Here is a 19,138-nt window from a genome sequence, read left to right on the forward strand (position 1 = left end):
CAGCGCTATGGTAGAACATAGAACATCGCTATGGTAAAACTTTATCACTTTCTATAGGATCTTTTTTTAAATGACTAAACCATAAGGATGTTATGTGGGAATCCCTTAGCTGTTCTGAAACCATGACTTTTTGAAATCTTGGTTACATTGGTAACCATTTCATATCTATACATGGTAAACTCTTAATTTCAGCTCTATGCTGCTACATATACTCAAGTTTAATTTCTCTCATTTCCCTTTAGCTAAATGAATAGTTTTTGCAGAAAAGTATGAATGTGAGCATTCAGTATCATCTCTGTTGTACTAGACACATGTTGGCAAAATTACAGAAAAAAAATCAGAACATGTTCTAACATGTTTAGCCGAAACTATGTCTGTCTGCAGCTCCAGAGTTCAATGTGGCTCTTGACACCAAACACTGGTATTCAATTATTCTGTCCAAAAACAATATAGAAATGAGCCATCATTCATCAATAACTATATATGAAGGTTTTAGAAAAGCAAAGGTTTAGCAGTTTTTATAGAGTAGATCACAACTTTGAAAATGTTGACATGAGTAAAAGGGAAATTTCAGAAAAAACTTTTAAAATTAAAATGTACTATACTTAATTTGCTTTGCTCACTGTATTAACTTCTCATCTGTTTATGGTGTTTTTTAAATAAACAGCAGAGTTGACTTACTGCTGAACATGTCAATGAAAGAAAATATGCAGTTATTGTATTTTAAAAATTGCAAAGCACTGATCACAATTTTGTGACAGCCTGTTTTGGATGATAATATATGAATATATACGAGTAATATGCCAAGTATTTATTAGATGGCATAGATGACCACTATACCATGTACCAGGAATAGCACTGGGTTATTAGACAAAGATCAAAATTAATTGAAACTTACATTTTAAAATGCTTTTAAAATGTTATATTAGCAATTTCATCCCTTTTCTTTCTATGACTTAATACATCACTGATACTGAAAATGACCAAATATAAGTCTTCACTCATTTCCTGTTACCACAGTGGGTGTTGTTACATCAGCGTAGCAGATCTTCGATCTCATTGGGGGGGGTAGGTTTCATTTTTCCACTAGTTGGGCAATAGTAACTACAGATTCTTATTTCTTACTGAGCTTTTCTTACTGTTAGAAATAAACTTTTTGTGAGTTCTCCATTGACGTAAAGGCAGATCAGCTGATCAGTGTTGATCAGCTTGAAAACAAATAGTAGCAAGATTATCAGGTTTGAAGATTACTTAATAGAGTTTGACTAATCGTCCAGCAGGAATCTCTAATGGATCAGCTGGTTTCAGGGTTGAACCTCATTCTGTTATTGGTATGATTGTTGTTGAACTGGGACTTTGAAAGTCATTAAACCTTGTTCTGCAAGGTTGTGTGAGTTTCAACGGTACTCTATGTATCTTTTAGTTATTCTGTAAACACTTTTTTGACAAATGAGGTTGTGTTCTGTTGAAAGGATTAAGTGGATGTGTTTGAGACATCTATTTTTGAGAAAATTAAACCAGTATTTCTATACACACCACTACTTATTTTTGCCTCAAGTAATTTGCTCTTTTAGTGATTGTTCACTTTCCTCAAATGCAGTCCTCTTCTAGTCATTGAGCAGCTGTTCAGACATGCATGAACTCCAGCAGCTGCTGTACCAGCTAATCATCGGGTGTGTGTGTGTTGAGGTGGGTGTGTGCGTTTTGGCACCCATTTAGCATTGTTGCTCCTCCCTTTTCTTTCTTCTTCTCTTATATACACACAGATGGAAAACACTCCTACCTCAGATCTTACCTGGCGCAGGCCAGACGCAGAAGTCCTTTTGTGTGTAGTCAGTGATAACAGAGCTCTTTGTAGAGCACATTGGGTAAAGTGATGCTTTTGAGGTGCCTTCAGGCAAACAGCAGCTTTGAAGATGAATGGGCAGCTCTGAGCGGCCTGCAGCTTCGCACAGGATTCAGTCAGGGGACTGATGCAGGACAGAAAGGTAGTCAGTCAGAAGGAGAGAGTTTTCATTTCTAAGGTCATCAGACTTAATACCACAGTTCTGGATTAGAGAAATTTACTGTGTTAAGTTTCTCTGACATTTTTTTACATTGTCAGCACCAGATGCTTACTTTTTTATTTATTTTTTGAGCCATTGATTTGTGCCACTTGCTAACCCTTAATTTCTCCTTTCTCCCAAAAGTTCTGACGGAAGCAGTGCGATGGAGCTCCAAGGAAAACCTGCTGGGGGCGACTGAGAGTGACCCCAACCTCTTTGTTGCACTTTATGACTTTGTTGCAAGTGGGACAACACACTCAGCATCACCAAAGGTAAAATAATTTGTAATGTACACTGAAAATGTGTGTTTATATTGTGGCTAGGGGGGCACCTACCAATATTTAAGAAGCCTGACCTGCCAATACCAATTTATAGATCGATAGATAGGTAGATGGATGGATGGATGGATGGATGGATGGATGGATGGATGGATGGATGGATGGATGGATGGATGGATGGATGGATGGATGGATGGATGGATGGATGGATGGATGGATGGATGATGGATGGATGGATGGATGGATGGATGGATGGATGGATGGATGGATGGATGGATGGATGGATGGATGGATGGATGGATGGATGGATGGATGGATGGATGGATGGATGGATGGATGGATGGATGGATGGATGGATGGATGGATGGATGGATGGATGGATGGATGGATGGATGATGGATGGATGGATGGATGGATGGATGGATGGATGGATGGATGGATGGATGGATGGATGGATGGATGGATGGATGGATGGATGGATGGATGGATGGATGGATGGATGGATGGATGGATGGATGGATGGATGGATGGATGGATGGATGGATGGATGGATGGATGGATGGATGGATGGATGGATGGATGGATGGATGGATGGATGGATGGATGGATGGATGGATGGATGGATGGATGGATGATGGATGGATGGATGGATGGATGGATGGATGGATGGATGGATGGATGGATGGATGGATGGATGGATGGATGGATAGATATTTTTGGGGGGGCTAAAATGTTGCTAAAGATGGCAAGAAACAGTGCTACAGTGGGGTAACTGTTAACTGCAGATGTGACATGGTGAGTTTGTCAGTCAAATCTTCCTTAGGCAGAGCAGAAGAGGAGAATGGCTGATTTTTAGACCTGTGCAGAGGTAGATAAGATCTTTGCATTTGATCGGTTTCACATGTATCAGCCGATCCCTCAGCATTAAGGAAATCTGAGGGATTTATAAGTGCACCCAGAATAGTTGTATTAAACTGCATCAAAATTTACAAACTGAATTTAATGGAAACTCAATTCTCTCACCCTACAACATTCTTTGGTTCCGTCATCCTGTAGGTTTGGTACTTAGCAACATCATGGACATGTATTTCAGGTGTTTGTTTTCCATGACTACGTTTGTTCAGCACCCCGCCCTTGTAAGAAACACATACTGTATGAATGTTGTTGCAACAGATTAGAGTGAAGCGTCATCACTGTAATCATCCAGGTTATAGTATTACAGTGTTTGCCATTTAGACACAAGTATGTCAGATCAAGCTTAACTTAATCCGGGGGAATGTTCTGTATCAGTCACACCTACACCTCATTATATAAGCAGATAAGAAAACTAATCTAATTCTCAATTCATTTACTCCTCCATTGAGGTGTTATGTGTTTTATAATTTCCTGAAGTAAAACAAACACTTGTTTTTTTTGAAGAAGTAATCAACAATATGGATGTATAATAGAGAGCAGAGGGATTATTTATCGATTTTATCATCGAGGACCTTTACAGTCTTTTATGCGTCTATGTTTATATACGCTATGGTTAGGTTTACAGATATTTTCTTTCCCTTATCTTTAATTTTAAACCAATAAAGGGTTGAAAATTCATTGAGATTAAAAACCATTTTGAATGAAGCCCTGGCCGAGAAGCAGCAACAAATACAACACAAAAAGTTACACAGTTAAAAGAAAATTACAAACTATGAAAAACAGGTACAGGTCTTTGAATTGGCCTCAATAACATTCAGCAGTAAAGCAGTGGATAAAATAAATTCAATAAGAGTGAGATGACTTAACAGGTTATGTTTTACTACACTTTTAAAGGCATAAATGTCAGTTTATTCCTCCCAATTTTCCTCTATTATGTTTTTTTGTGTGTGTGTATTTTCGTTTAGCACATATACATGAAAATACTCTCCCAAAAATCTGAGATGTTTAAAGTGATTAACGAGAAATCAGAACTTGACATTTTCCTCAGTTGGCTCTGATTAGTTATTTGTGAAAAAGTTTATTTATTTTATTTTTGAAATTTTTATCCATTAGTTGGATCAAATAGATAAATGTCTAAATTTTTATTCAATCGAAAACCTTAACCCACTATATTTACTTTAATAATTCTTTTTGTTAAATAAAAATCCAATACTAATTAGTTATATATGTAGACCTGTTACAAAATTGTCCCAGTAATTGTTGCAATGAACAACAATTGTTTTGAGGCCATTTTCAAATAATATTAATAATGACACAGTAAAGCAGAGATGCTCTGTTACTGATGCAGATTCAGTCAGATTCAAACACAGGCAGGCTCATGATACTAACAGATCTAAAGCCTTAAACGTGGCAGTCTGTTAATTCATTATTTTGTGGACTTTCTGTGCCAGCTGCCCAGGATGGAAATGATGTTTAGACCCTGACTCATGGAGTGAATCTGAGATTTCTTCCCACATGCCAGCACATGTGTCCTCCCAGGCTTGGCTGCATGAGGAAACTGGCTGGCTCTAATGGTTGCATTAACATTAAATCAGTTCAACTGTAATAATAACAGGTGAATGAGCAGTGGAGGAGGAGGAGGATAGAGCGAACACGTGTCTTCTGCTTATGATTTGTCTCTTCTTCATGCCAGCTGGGGCAATTCTTCCTTGATGAAAACTGGAGTCAGTGAATCCACTCCCACAATGTTAGCGCCACAGACAGGAGACCACTGGATGGGGATGATCAGTTGTTAATTTGTAATTTTCTATAGTCCTACTACATGATCATGTGTTATCTTGGTGTCACTATATGCACATTTCTTATACAATTGTGAAAAGCATGCAATATGATTTGTTTTCCAGGGCTGGGTCAGTATGTTAAGAGAATAGAAATTTGATTTTCAGAATTTATTCCCTCTGCCGTCATTCACCTGAAACTGATCCATTCCTCCTCCTCTTAATCTGTCATTCATTCTTGCCCGTACCGCAGTCCATACCTCTTCCAATCTTTCCTGTATCCATTTAGCATCCCTCCATCCTTTCACCTGTCCACCAGTTTGTCCATCTATTCTCTCAGCCTTTCATGAATCCATCTATCATCTGGTCCGTGTATCCATCCTCAACATTTGCTTCTCAAAATTTGAGTATGGAAAAAAAAATTGTAAAAAAATCTTGTAAGTGGCAGATACCCAAAGGCCTTTTTTTCTCAGAGAATTTATGTTCTTTATTAGAATATGTTGCTCTTAAAGGGAACCTGTTATTCAAAATAAAAAATGTTTGTACAATTCCCATTTGGTTTTTTACTTCTTCTAAAAATAACCTACTAACAAAGCACTAAAAACAAATTCCCCTTTGTTTTATGGCAGTAAGTTAATATATTTTGGTGCCTGGAATACAAGCAGTTTCAAAAACCTTCCAATTGCTAAGTTACAATCAATGGGTACCGTGTATTTACCTGACAACCGCAGTTGAGTTTCTGCTGGTTTTACCACTGTATGTGCTGTACAATGGCTGCTGAAAAAGACAAATGTTGTGCTGTTGACTTACTATTCAGAAACCACTTTCTATGTTGTTGTTGGTTGTGCAGGAGGCTCTACTTTTGCTTTTCAAAAATGTACTGTTGTAGAATTGCAGATCTGTTTGAGGCCATTTTTACGTGCAAGTATAAAGGTTGAGTTAAGAGCGGTGACCAACAGAGTCTTATTTAGATTTAAAGTGACAGGATCTCCAAATAGGCCGTAAAATCAACTTATCCAAGGATTATTTTGTGCCAAAAATGAACATGGTTTATTTATCCTAACCTATCCTAACCTGTTTAAGGAAGCATAGTACATAACTTTTAAATCTCTTAAATAGTAGCAACTGCTTCTTTTTTTAATGAAATACAAAACTCATTACTACTAAAAGTCTAATTAAGCAGAATGTGATGAATTACAGACCTCTTAATTGAATGAAGGCACTGAGTCAATGCAGCCAGAACAGTTTCTAAATGTTCTTTCTTTTTTAACACTTATGACAGTCATTGTAGATTTAATTGGATTTTAAAATGAATCACGATTTATCCTGTAGGATCCACTCAATCTGCATTCTTCTCATCTCAATCTATCTCTTTTAATATATTTTCATTTTAACCTGCATCCAGCAGGCATGTTCCAACCTCTGTTCCTTCAGTGTTTTGGCTAACCGATGCCTCCTTTCAGCACATTGGTGTCTACACTCCCTTATGTGCCCTGTACTGACGTCAGACAAAGACAACAAACAAAGTCGCTACATGCCTGGGTTTGCCTAGCCCTGTATGACTGATGTTCTGTTCCGCCATCTCCATTGTTGCAGCAGTGTTTGATCTAGTTTTACAGGCAGGTGTGTCATCTCCATGACACCTTCTGTGTTAGTCTGGCATTTAAAATGTTACCGCAATCTGGACTGGAACAACCTCCAAGGACCAAAAACTGGTGGAAATAATCGGTGTCTAATGCTTCTGAGACTAATTCAAATCCTGACTTGTTCTCTGGTATTTTTAGAAGTTGTTCTTGTGATGCACCCTGTAATCAAAGCTACTTTCGCTAATTTCACCTCATTTGTTTTGTCTCCAGGTGAGAAGCTGCGTGTGCTAGGCTACAACCAGAGTGGAGAATGGAGTGAGGTGCGGTCGAAGAACGGCCAGGGTTGGGTGCCCTCCAACTACATCACGCCGGTCAACAGTCTGGAGAAGCACAGCTGGTACCACGGGCCGGTCTCCCGCAGCGCTGCAGAGTACCTGCTTTCCTCCCTCATCAACGGCAGTTTTCTAGTCCGAGAAAGTGAAAGCAGCCCTGGCCAGCTGTCCATCTCTCTGCGATACGAGGGGAGAGTGTACCACTACCGGATCAACACGGCCACTGATGGAAAGGTGGAGGCATGACTGTTTTCAATGAATATTCTTGGTTTTGCATTTCCAAATCGTATTTATCTAAACTCTGACCTTTGCTGCTTTCCACTCCCTCAGGTGTACGTCACATCCGAGAGCCGTTTCGCCACTCTGGCTGAGCTGGTCCACCACCACTCCACTGTACCTGATGGCCTGGTCACCACGCTTCACTACCCTGCACCCAAATGCAACAAGCCCACTGTGTACGGCGTTTCCCCCATTCACGATAAATGGGAGATGGAGCGCACAGACATCACCATGAAGCACAAGCTGGGAGGAGGCCAGTACGGGGAGGTTTATGTTGGAGTTTGGAAGAAGTACAACCTCACCGTGGCTGTCAAAACGCTCAAGGTTGGAACTGAGTATTCATTCATATGTGAAAACTATTTGCAGTGTTTAAAGTAGCAGAGATGACTAGAGCATCATAAGAATAGTTATAGATCACCACCTGCAGGTGGTTGTAGGAATTACACATTTGATAATCTTTCCTTTTTCTTTCTGTGCAGGAGGACACCATGGAAGTCGACGAGTTTCTGAAAGAGGCAGCGGTTATGAAAGAGGTTAAACACCCAAACCTCGTTCAGCTACTTGGTAATTATTAAGTAGCTCGTTCGCTTCAATGTTTTTCATGCTGGCAGAAAAGCCACGTTTTTTTCAATGACAGATTCACTCACTCATTTTTCCCCCACAGGTGTGTGCACATTGGAGCCTCCTTTCTACATTGTGACAGAGTACATGCCACATGGCAACCTCCTGGATTACTTGAGAGATTGTGAAAAGTCTGAGGTGAATGCTGTGGTGCTGCTCTACATGGCCACACAAATCTCCTCTGCTATGGAATATCTGGAGAAGAAGAATTTCATCCACAGGTATGCATGTGTTTTGGTGCGTCTGCAGATATAGAGATGGATGGATGGTTTTCCTGGCATATCCTCAATTTCTACTCTTAAACTCTTTCCTCAGGGACCTTGCGGCAAGAAATTGCCTGGTGGGTGAAAATCACGTTGTTAAAGTTGCGGACTTTGGTCTGAGCCGCTTGATGACCGGCGACACTTACACTGCCCACGCCGGAGCCAAGTTCCCCATCAAATGGACAGCACCAGAGAGCCTTGCATACAACACCTTCTCCATCAAATCTGATGTCTGGGGTGAGCAAACCCCTGTTCATTTAGAGGATTTCAAAGTTTCTGTGCACTTAGTTTGATTTATTTATGTAGCTCTACAAATGCCAACTCAAGTTTATTTCCAGTCATACAAATCCAGTTTAGTTTAAATCAGTCTATTTCAATTCAATCAAAGACTCTGATCAAGTTGCATATTGTCCAACCCAACTGCAATTACAATACTGTGCAATAAAGTTAAAGAATAATCAATCTAAAGATGTGCTGGATTATTACTGACCTGTCTCTCTCTACAGCATTTGGTGTGCTACTGTGGGAAATTGCCACCTATGGCATGTCTCCATACCCAGGCATAGACTTGTCTCAAGTGTACGATCTCCTGGAGAAAGGTTATCGCATGGAGCAACCTGAAGGTTGTCCACCCAAAGTTTATGAACTAATGAGAGCATGTAAGTATCATGTGTTTTACATATGACCTATTGATTAAATGGTTGTGCAACACATTTTTAGTGTTGCACAAGTTTGTAAAAGAGGCACAGTAACAACTGCATTTATTGATTTTGTTATGCATGCAACAACTACAAAGCTGAAACAATAACATAAAAACTTGCACAAAAAAACCCCCTGTCAAAACTGTGGGTAGAAATGTGGATTTACAGAAAATACTGAGTTTAGCAAATACAATTGTTATAGTGAAACAGTTTTTGACTACTGCCTTTTCTGTATCTAATTTTCTACTGCTTATATTGCAGATTTTTTTGTATTAAAACCATTTGTATCTTTTCTGACAGGCTGGCAGTGGAGTCCTTTAGATCGACCTTCATTTGCAGAGATACACCAGGCCTTTGAGACAATGTTCCATGACTCCAGCATTTCAGAAGGTAATCACTTTTTCTCAGTTGCTAATTAATTCTTAAGCTTAAACTTGGCTAGCTGAAGCCTTACAATCATCATATTGATTTATCTAGATACAAAGATTTGATTCCACTAGTGCTTACAGACTATCTCTTTGAGAAATCTGGTGATTGGTCCATATTTTTTCTGGAGAAAATGTATCTGTAGCAAAAAATTGGCATAGATGTAATCTAATTTCTTTTTCCTCTGCAGAGGTTGCAGAGGAGTTGTGTAAGACGGCGCACTCTGTGAGTCACGATATGCCCCTGTTGCCTTCCAAATCCCGCACACTCCACAAGCACACGGAGAACAAGGAAAACATCGAGGGTGGACTGGACGGCCACTCTGACCACAGCACCCACAGCCACTCAGGTACAACCAGGCATGCCCACGCTCTCCCCACACCACATTACGGTTCTGCAGGTTTGCCTGACAACAACAGTGCCGACACGCAGAAGCAGCTGCAGCGCCGCCAAGCACGCCGGCTCAAAAGACAGGCTGTGATTTTTCTCACCAGCTCGTCGCTTCACCCAGAGTCTTTCAGAGCTTCAAAACGCCTTGATGACCAACACTTCCAGTGAAATAAAAAATGTTGTGTTCAAACACACTGTTTTATAGTATTCAATCAAAAAAACTATCAAATGTAACATATTTGATAAAATTGGCAAAGATCTGCAATAAAAGACTTGGGAAAAGTTCTGAATTGTGCTTTGTCCTTGGGATGATGGAGAGGAAAGTGCGTAATAGAAGCTTCTTGTTCTCATTACCCTTTTAGAGCATCTTAAATCAGTTTCTGACTTACCAGCCTCCTAAACGTTTTGTTAACTTTACTTTTTAAGTCTGTTTGGCCGATATGTCTCTGCTGTACCTTAAAGAAATCCCTGTTTAGCTAAATGTAAAAATCTGCATGGCTTTCCTAAAGTCCTCTACAATCTTTCCTGTGTATATTAAGGAGTTGAACAGCTTTTTTTCTGAACAATGATTTGCACACGAGTATGTTTTGTTAATCTAACTTGATATTTATTTGTGTGTGTTGCATTGTTTTATTGTTCCTAACCAATGCTTTGTGATTGTAACAAATGTGTTCCAGATAGCACATCTAATATTTAATGTAGCTAACTTATTGCTTATTTATTGTATTTAAATAACATTTTGATGATATTTGCATATTTTTTATTCTGTTAACAGCTCTTTAATTTTCTTCCCTTTTATGCATTTGAGTTTGTTTTTGATGATTGTTTTTATGAATTGTTTTATCAATTCAAGCACAAAACATGGCAAAAACAAATGCCATGTTTACTCAACCCCAAAATCCTAACACCCATCAATCAGCCAAATAGCAAATGATGGTAGGAGGAGAATAAGCACAGTAATAAGGATACATTTGCAAGATTTTGCCTTTGTTTTGATCTTTCAATAAATGTCAAAAAAAAAAAAAAAAAAAGCTACAATGTTGTACAAAATGTTGATGCAGAGCCTTGGAGAGAATCTGTCCATTTCCATTTGAAATCCTGGATGTCTTTAAAAATCAGGGTCTCCCTATTGAGACTGTCTGTCTTCTTGCGAGAAGGGTTGAAAAGGGACAGTTGGGTAGTGATTTAGCCAAAAGAACACTCTATATATAAACACACTTGACCTAATATCTCATATGTTGTGTGAACAGTTTGTCAGTCCTCTGGCACATATTGACAAATATTTTTTGTCATTATTGGGGAAGATCAAAATATAAAATGTACCCTGGTCCCAAAAAAAAGCAGTTGGTTAGTTCAGGTCAAGTATTTCAAATATATTAACAAAGATATGTTAAATGCATGTAAGAAATTTTCACCTGAAATATAATTAATTTGACTGGTTTAATTTTGATATACATTGCACTATTTTTCATTCAATTATCATACAAGTACATAAAAAGTTGTTTTCATTTTGATTTTTGTGCCTCTCTCTATAAATATATATATATCTACATCAATACAGTACATGTATACACATTTTATTTGCTTGCTTAAAAACTGTTGGAAAGCCTCTTCTTTATAAATTGGGGGCAAGGAGTGAAATGGGACTGTTTTGTTTTTAACCAGCCTGGTCAAGGTAATGTTTTAAACGCGCTGCTTGTTTTTAGCTGAGAATTTCCCATTAGATTTATTGAGATGTTTTTCTCGTATCAAGTCAAATACACTAATCGACATCAATGAGTTTGCATTTATAAGTCACTACACCTCATTAAATGTTCCCCTGTGTTGATAGTAGGGACATGCTGCAGCTCCCAGTTTGGATAATAATGATTAACATGATCATTAATGGATCATGTCTGTAAATCCCCTTGAACTATTTTCCCACTGTTGAATGAATGGGAAAGATGGCTATTGCTCAGTTTATTTAAAAAAAATATATATAAAATTGAATTATTTAGGGGTATTGTGGGGATGTTTTCAATCCCTTAATTTTTGGCTACAAATCACTGTGTTCAGTTAGATCTTCACAACGACAAGTACTTCTCTGAAAGGGTTACTTCACAACAATTGTTGCATCCTGTGAAGCATTACAACACAATACTTGCTTTTATTCTTGTTTTGAAACATGCTGCATTTATTGATTTCATGTAACCAAAAGTGGAAAACATGATCCTACCACTGAAGTAAGAGTTTGGAACTGTAGTTAATATCAGCTTTTTCTCCATTATCATGAAACCTTCTCTTGATTACTACCTATCCCAGCTGATTTAGTAGTACATTTGCATCACTTTATGCAGCAGTTGAATGGAGTAACCCAGAATTTTAGAGCACTATTTGTTGCTGCTGGGCTATAACTATCATTGTAAACCACTGATAATCTTACAAATGCTTCTGATTGTCACATTTAATCACTTGAAATGAACCACAAACTATGGTTAAAAATTTAGGTCAGTATTTCCCATCACTCATTAATGAGCACCACTGCTAATTGTGACCGGTTCTCCAAAATAATGGCTTATGTAATTTAGGATGATTCATAGTATTTGTATTAATGTAACAGAATTATTTTGAATTTGCTTTAACCACATAGTTGACAATATTTCTGTGAATATAACGGCCACAACTTGCAGTTTTATTTTACATTATCTCGGACTCATTGATAGTAGGGACATGCTGCAGCTCCCAGTTTGGATAATAATGATTGACATGATCATTAATGGATCATGTCTGTAAATTCCCTTGAACTATTTTTCCACTGTTGAATGAATGGGAAAGATGGCTATTGCTCAGTTTATTTAAAAAATATATATAAAATTGAATTATTTAGGGGTATTGTGGGGATGTTTTCAATCCCTTAATATTTGGCTATCTGGCTGAGGCAATTGTTCACCGCTCTGCTTGCATAAAGGTCAGCGAATACTGCTGACCTTTGGAAATGTTGGATCAGAATTACTAATCCGTCAGATCTCAAATTTTTCAGGATTTAATTTGAGAATGTTTAATTTATAATGTGTTATGTGAACATCCTGTAAATTATTGAATTGGTGTACAAGCAAGCTGGCATTGATTCAGAATTTCCACTCACACTTCTGCCAGGCTTTTTATTTGCTCATGAGTCCCAGAGGAGGAAAGAAAAGCTTTTCCCTAAGTAAAATGAGTGACATTAATGTATAGACATCAACTAAAATAACTTCCCATCTCTTCCTTCTTCAATCAGACGTGTATGAGATTGTAATTTATTTGTTTCCTTTTCCTCCTCAGGTTGGACTTCTTTGTTCGGAGGGGACGGCCGATCAAGCAGCTCCCCGGCTCTCCCAAGAAAGCAGCAACCTCGAGATAAATCTCCCAGCAGCCTCTTGGAGGATGCACAGGACATTGGCACATTCACACGAGACCGCAAAACTGGCTTCTTTAGCTCCTTCATTAAAAAGAAGTCTACCTCCTCTTCCTCCTCATCCTCTTCGCCGTCTTCCCAGGTGCAACAGAACCTTCCCACACCTCCCAAGAGGAGCAGTTCCTTCCGGGAGATGGAGACGCAGCCTCACAAGAAATATGAACCCACAGCCGACTTCAGCGCACCTCCACCCTTGCCCCAGTCGGACAGTTTAGGGGGCTTCTCTGCCTCTCCCTCTCACTCCCACGGGGAGGCCACCCAGTCCCAGTCTCGTTGCTGTGGGGCCGCTTTCGGACAGAAACCTTCCGCCGGGGGCCTTGGTTCTCAGCTGACGAGCGGCAGCAGCTGGAGTGGACTGGCTGGCTTCTTCACTCCCAGACTCATTAAAAAGACCCTTGGGCTTCGTACTGGAAAAACAGCCTCTTCAGATGAGAGTGGTATAGTTGGAGGACCGAAACCTTTCCCCAGGTCGAATTCTACCTCCTCGATGTCATCTGGGCTGCCGGACCTGGAACGCATGGCTCTGACTTTACCGAGGAACCGCAGCGCAAAGCCGCCTCTGGAGAGAACTGCTTCTACAACCTCTCAGCCGGAGAACGGGGCCGCTCGTCCCTCCGAAAATTTGTTGAGGAGGATGGATGAGGGAACCGCGCAGATCAGGGATAGGCCAAAGGCCAAGCTACTACCCCGGGGTACTGCTGTAGGGGTGAGGGCACCTGGGGTTGGGGGGGAGGTCGGGGAATCAGAAAGTCTGTCTCGGGTGAGAGACAGCAGAGAGGAAGGTGGAGGGCTGGACAGGCAGCAGAGTTGGTCGTCTCCTTCCAAGAACTCCACCTCAACTCATAACCACAAAGTCCCAGTCCTCATCTCCCCGACGCTGAAGCACAGCCCAGCTGATGTGCACCTGGTTGGGCTGGACTCTCAGGGGAATCGCTTCAAGCTGCTGTCTGAGCACCAAGGCGAACGGGACAGACCACGGCTGGTAAAACCCCGCTGTGCTCCTCCTCCTCCCCCAACTCTACGTGGTCTACAGCAGTCCTACAGCTGTGACAACGAGGACCAGGTCAGTGGAGCCCCAGTGGAAGTGAACGGAGACGCAGTAAAAGGTCAGAGGTCAGGGCGAATGTCAGGAGGAGCAACGACAGGTAGACCATCAGTGCCACCACCACAAGTGCCTCCTGCTTCTTCATCCTCCTCCTGTCCTGCAAGCACCAACACAACTCCCACCAAAATGGCCAACGGAGCTCCTACCACCGCCTCCTCCTCCTCTTCACAAACAGCACCATCTGCTGGCTCCAAAGTGGCACTGCGGCGAACCAGGCAGCAGGTGGAGAGGATGCCCCTGGAGAGGGTTAGCCGCGAAGCCCTGCTGGAGTGCGCCGAGAGCCTCAGCAGCGTGCTCAGCGTCAGCGCTGACAGCCCCTCCAGCAGCCAGGTTCTGGACGCTGGCCACCAGCTGCTGGACTGCTGCTCAGGTTACGTGGACTGCATCCCTCAAATGAGGAACAAATTTGCCTTCCGAGAGGCAGTGAGCAAGCTGGAGCTGAGCTTGCAGGAACTGAGGGCCTCTTCTTCTGGAGGCGGGGGCCTGAGCAGTGTGGGGCCCAACACTGTGCTGGACAACCTGCACAACTGTATCAAAGAGATTAGCGATGTAGTACAGAGGTAGCCACTGTGATCACACAAACCACCACCTCTACTACCAGGCAAATCACTTACAGTATATTCCGATTTTTTTATGTTTCTGGTTCAGCTATTTGGGGCACAGATTGAGATAAATCTCTACAGTACCTCACAAAATTCACTACAAAACTTTTTTTTTTTTAATTGTTTACGGAAACCTGTTTCCTAAAATGCCAGTGTGGTCACTAAGTTGTTGCTCTTAGCTGTACATATTTTGAGAAATGTTTCACTAAACTAAACTAAATGTGGTTCAAGTCACACTTTGCAATGTTTTGCTACAAGTTTTTAATTTGGCCACAGAAAGCCTCTTTGTCACCTGAATGAGTGTAGGAGCTGTGTGTGTTGTCAGCTAACCGTGGGGAAGAACTCACCCTGCTTATCTGTTGCATTCTTAGAACAGACAGGGATGGTTGAGGGCAGTCTTAAACTCATTGTTTCATAAGTATGTGGACCATCAGCTGGATGTATTGTTTCACAGTGAGGAACTGTGTGACCATAAGCCATTTTTCTAAAGCCATTGGGAATGTAAGGATGTGGAACCAGCTTCAGGATTCAGTAGCATTCAAATGTCAAATTTAGTGTTTTCTTTGTCAGTTTTTAGCTCTATTTACATCTCAATCAGTAGCCAGGATTTTGGGGGATTTTTTTCCAACATGTCAAAACTTTTTAGAACGACTGAAGGGACACTTAGTTCATACTGAAATCTAATCCGATCAAAATGAAGACAAAAAAATTAAGTATGTCCTGATATACATACAGATCCCAGTGAATTAAGATCACGCATTCCCCAGACTTAATCTCAGCCTGGTTCTTCTGCTAAAATGAGCGATATCTTTAAAAGAACAGTACATTTCACTCACTAATGACAGACAAGATACTGAAGTCTGATCTGTTTTGTGTCCCAGAGGCTGCTCCACCTAAAAGTTAAGGTAATGAAATATTTTTAAAAATTGTCACTTGAAACACTCATAGCTTTATCTTTTGTTTATAAAGATATATCTGGCCTGATACATAAAGGTACAGTCCTTTACAAAAGCTTGCTATTTTCATTTGGAACAGTTTGCTAAAATAGTAGCTTAACTTTGGCTTGTTTCCTTCTTAACTGGGCTGGAAACACATTCCAGTTTACAGAGGAAGTATTTTTCTGTACTTCTCAGCTCAATGCTTTGCTTTAGATATCATAAATGTTAGGGACTAGTGTTTCAGCTGCTCTCTACTAAACTCAGTCTTAATGCCAAAGTTAACTTTGGATGCACAGCAGTTATGTGTCATAGAAACAATGAGGGTGGGGCAGCAAATATTTTTTCTCCTTTAGTGTTGTCATAAAAGGGAAAAACACTGGGATTGTTGGTATGTTGAATCAAAAATCTAAACTCCACATAAAACTGTTCATATGAAAATAGGCATAGCTCACTATTTTCAGAAGACTGTAGGTCAACGACAGCCATCAACAGTTGAGTTTCTTTGGCGAATCCTAATATAGATCATTTAAAAATCAGTGAGACAGGAAGAATATCTTACATTGGATTGGGACTATAAAGGAAATCACATATTTCATTATTTAACCATTATGACTGAATGTAGCTGAGGTTTAGATGGTGACAAATCCTGGACATCCCGGAAATATTTCAATTTTTTTATTTTTTTTCCCTTTACATTCAGATCACATAACAGTTGGGAGGTGGCAAGCACAGGATGGCAGCAGGTTGACCTGGACATGTTTTCTCTAAGTGTCCTTCACAGGATGGGCAGTGCTGGATTCCCTGTAGCCTTGTAGGGCCCCAGTGCCTCAGATTATTTAATGAGTGCAGAGACCTACTTTACACCTGTCACACAGGACTGAACTCTCACCAGACTAAACTGCAGTACGTCTTTAGCACATGAGTGACACATGGATTTATTTGACTTGGAGAGAGAAATGCTTTTCAGAATGTATGAATTTTAACTAAATTATTTTTGTTCAAAGCATATTTTGAGAGGAAAATTATGGAGATTTTTCATGTATTTCTTCAGATTTAAAAAGAGTATGTGTGTCGATGGCTTAAAGAGAAATGTGAGAGATCTCTTTGAATGTATTATCCCTCTTTCCTGATCCTGATCAAATGTTTGACTTTTGTCTTTATTTTCCTACAGTGCCATGTTTCTTTTACACTTGCAGGCCCATACTCTAAATATGACCAGTCTGAAGACAGCTGCTCTGTTTTTAATGAACACTCACAGCACACACACTTCTAGCAGTTTTCAAACATGATTTGGTTTTGTTGCTTCGGTTCTCACCTTGATGTACACTGGAAAAGCCCTCACCAGTTGAGTAACAAATGGCATATATATACAACTGAATCTATTAGCACCGAGCTGCATAACTCTTTAAATACATTTCAGTTAGCCTTGATTGTGTTTTATGAGTTTCATTCTAATCCACCTGTATCTTTGGGGAAATGGGATGCTTTATGATAAAACTTTAATTTCTATTCACTGTGAGTTTTAAATAACATTTTTCATCATTTTTGGTGCCTTTTTGTAGGGGAAAAATATGTAAAGGACACAATGATTGCAGCAAATCACAGCGAATGTCTGCTCTTCCATTATGAATTATAATTAGATCATCACTACGTTTCATTTTATTTCTAAATGGTCAGATGCAAACTGGGAACCAAAAGGTGCTCTTTTTGTTACAAACACTTTTAATGCATAAACAATGATACACACAACCACGCTGCACTAAACCCAAACTGCTGTTTTTGTCTCAATCTGAATATCCAAATTTGAATATGTATAAATATATTTCTGAATGACTGCCATTCTGGCTTGCTTTGTGTTGGTTACTTTGTTTTGTGGTGTCACCATGGAGCAATTTTCTGAAAAGCCTTATTGAAAATAAGTCTGTTCATGATGTTTTTCCTCCTTCAGATCCTACATGTTTAAATCTCTATATTTTTCCTATCTGACCACTACAATTCCGCTAATTGTCATCTGTTTTTATCTGTTGATCTTTTATGCAGTGTGTCTTTTCTTTTCTCCTGTCTTCTCTATTTTTGGGATTTATCTCTAAAAGGCGTGCGTTCACATCATTATACCAAAGGCCGCGTCTTCAGTTGGATGAGTGCAATGTAAAATTAACACAAAAACACCAGAGTGGAATATGTGAATCTAAACAGGGATAAAATGTTAACATGACTTTTTTTATTGTACAAAAATATATTTTGTGTTTTTTTTTTTGTTTTGTTTTTTTTATTTAATGCTCACATTATATTACTGTGAAGTTCTGCTTATCAGTGTTAAGCCTATTGTAAATAATAAAGATATTGATGAATGCTGTTGTATAATTTCTTTAAAATGTATACAGACTGAGCTCTTTTAAAACAAAACATTAAAATGTATTTGAATAGACAGTATTGTAATTGGAAATTTTCTTTGATAAGATATTTACTGTACTGGAAATCAACAAATTTATTATACAGACTCAAATTTACTCTGATGGATATTTAGATTGAATCCTTTTGAATATGATTACATTTACAGTTTAGCATACTCTGTGTGCTTAAAAGTTATAGGTTAAAGAAGTAGAGTTATCAAAAATAAAATTAGTACAAGTAATTACCTATATACTATACTCTTCAAATTCCTATTTCAATGAAATTATATAGGTAAGTAGTAAAATATAATTATCCCAATGGGATTGATCTGCAGACAGCTGTAGCAGAAGATTCAAAACAAGCAAAGAACCAGACATGAAATAAAATGAAATTTACAAAATGCAACATTAGTGCATTATTAATGCTATTTTAAAGGCACAATAAAGAGTGGTCAGCATCAGGTTGTCTGCTTATTTATAGTAACAGAGGAAGATGGGACTTTAAATAAGTCTGGAGTTCAGACTGAGACCAGTCTGAAGACTAATTATGGTAATGTTAACCATAATTAGGCCAGACTAGCATCAACCAGAACCTAATGAAAGACAAAAAAACCCAAAACATATCTTTACATACAGCACACTGCACCAGCACTGGTTGGTGCAATTAATTTCAAGTAAAAAGGCTTTAAATAAATTATTAATAATCTCTGATGCCTTAAAGTCATCAGAGACTTATACAGGCTACTGTATAAAGTAAATAGATTTTCAGCAGGATATAATATACATGGCCAAATCAATACAGAAATGATTAATTGGACCAAAACCACTTACTAACTTAAATCTTATGGAAAGCCTGCATTATGTGATTTATAGTTCTATGATTCCAGAAAACTGCAAAAATTCTGAAATGCAATATTCTTTTAAATTAAGGCTAAAACCTATTTGCTTAAAGTCATGTTAATATAAATTCAAAAATCATTTTAGTCTGGATTGCAACTTTTCATTACTTCTCTTTAGCTTACCACTGCAATCTAATGTTTTTGTCTGTTTCTC

General features: G+C 39.1%; 1 protein-coding gene across 1 annotated transcript in view; it reads left to right on the forward strand.

Moving 5' to 3' along the window:
• The window catches only part of abl2 (c-abl oncogene 2, non-receptor tyrosine kinase), a 30,447-nt gene extending 12,404 nt beyond the window's left edge, over positions 1-18,043 (forward strand). Inside the window, 11 exon segments of the mRNA XM_055051634.1 lie at positions 2,190-2,288; positions 2,291-2,317; positions 6,873-7,168; positions 7,265-7,537; positions 7,693-7,777; positions 7,878-8,055; positions 8,150-8,334; positions 8,604-8,756; positions 9,099-9,188; positions 9,415-9,573; positions 12,915-18,043. Of these exon segments, the coding sequence (XP_054907609.1) occupies positions 2,190-2,288; positions 2,291-2,317; positions 6,873-7,168; positions 7,265-7,537; positions 7,693-7,777; positions 7,878-8,055; positions 8,150-8,334; positions 8,604-8,756; positions 9,099-9,188; positions 9,415-9,573; positions 12,915-14,716 (3,347 nt within the window). The 3' untranslated portion in view covers positions 14,717-18,043.
• Positions 18,044-19,138: the final 1,095 nt, after the last annotated feature.

This window comes from Poeciliopsis prolifica, unplaced genomic scaffold (genome assembly GCF_027474105.1).
Source record: "Poeciliopsis prolifica strain line A6 unplaced genomic scaffold, Auburn_PproV2 SCAFFOLD002, whole genome shotgun sequence".
NCBI classification, from domain to species: Eukaryota; Metazoa; Chordata; class Actinopteri; order Cyprinodontiformes; family Poeciliidae; genus Poeciliopsis; species Poeciliopsis prolifica.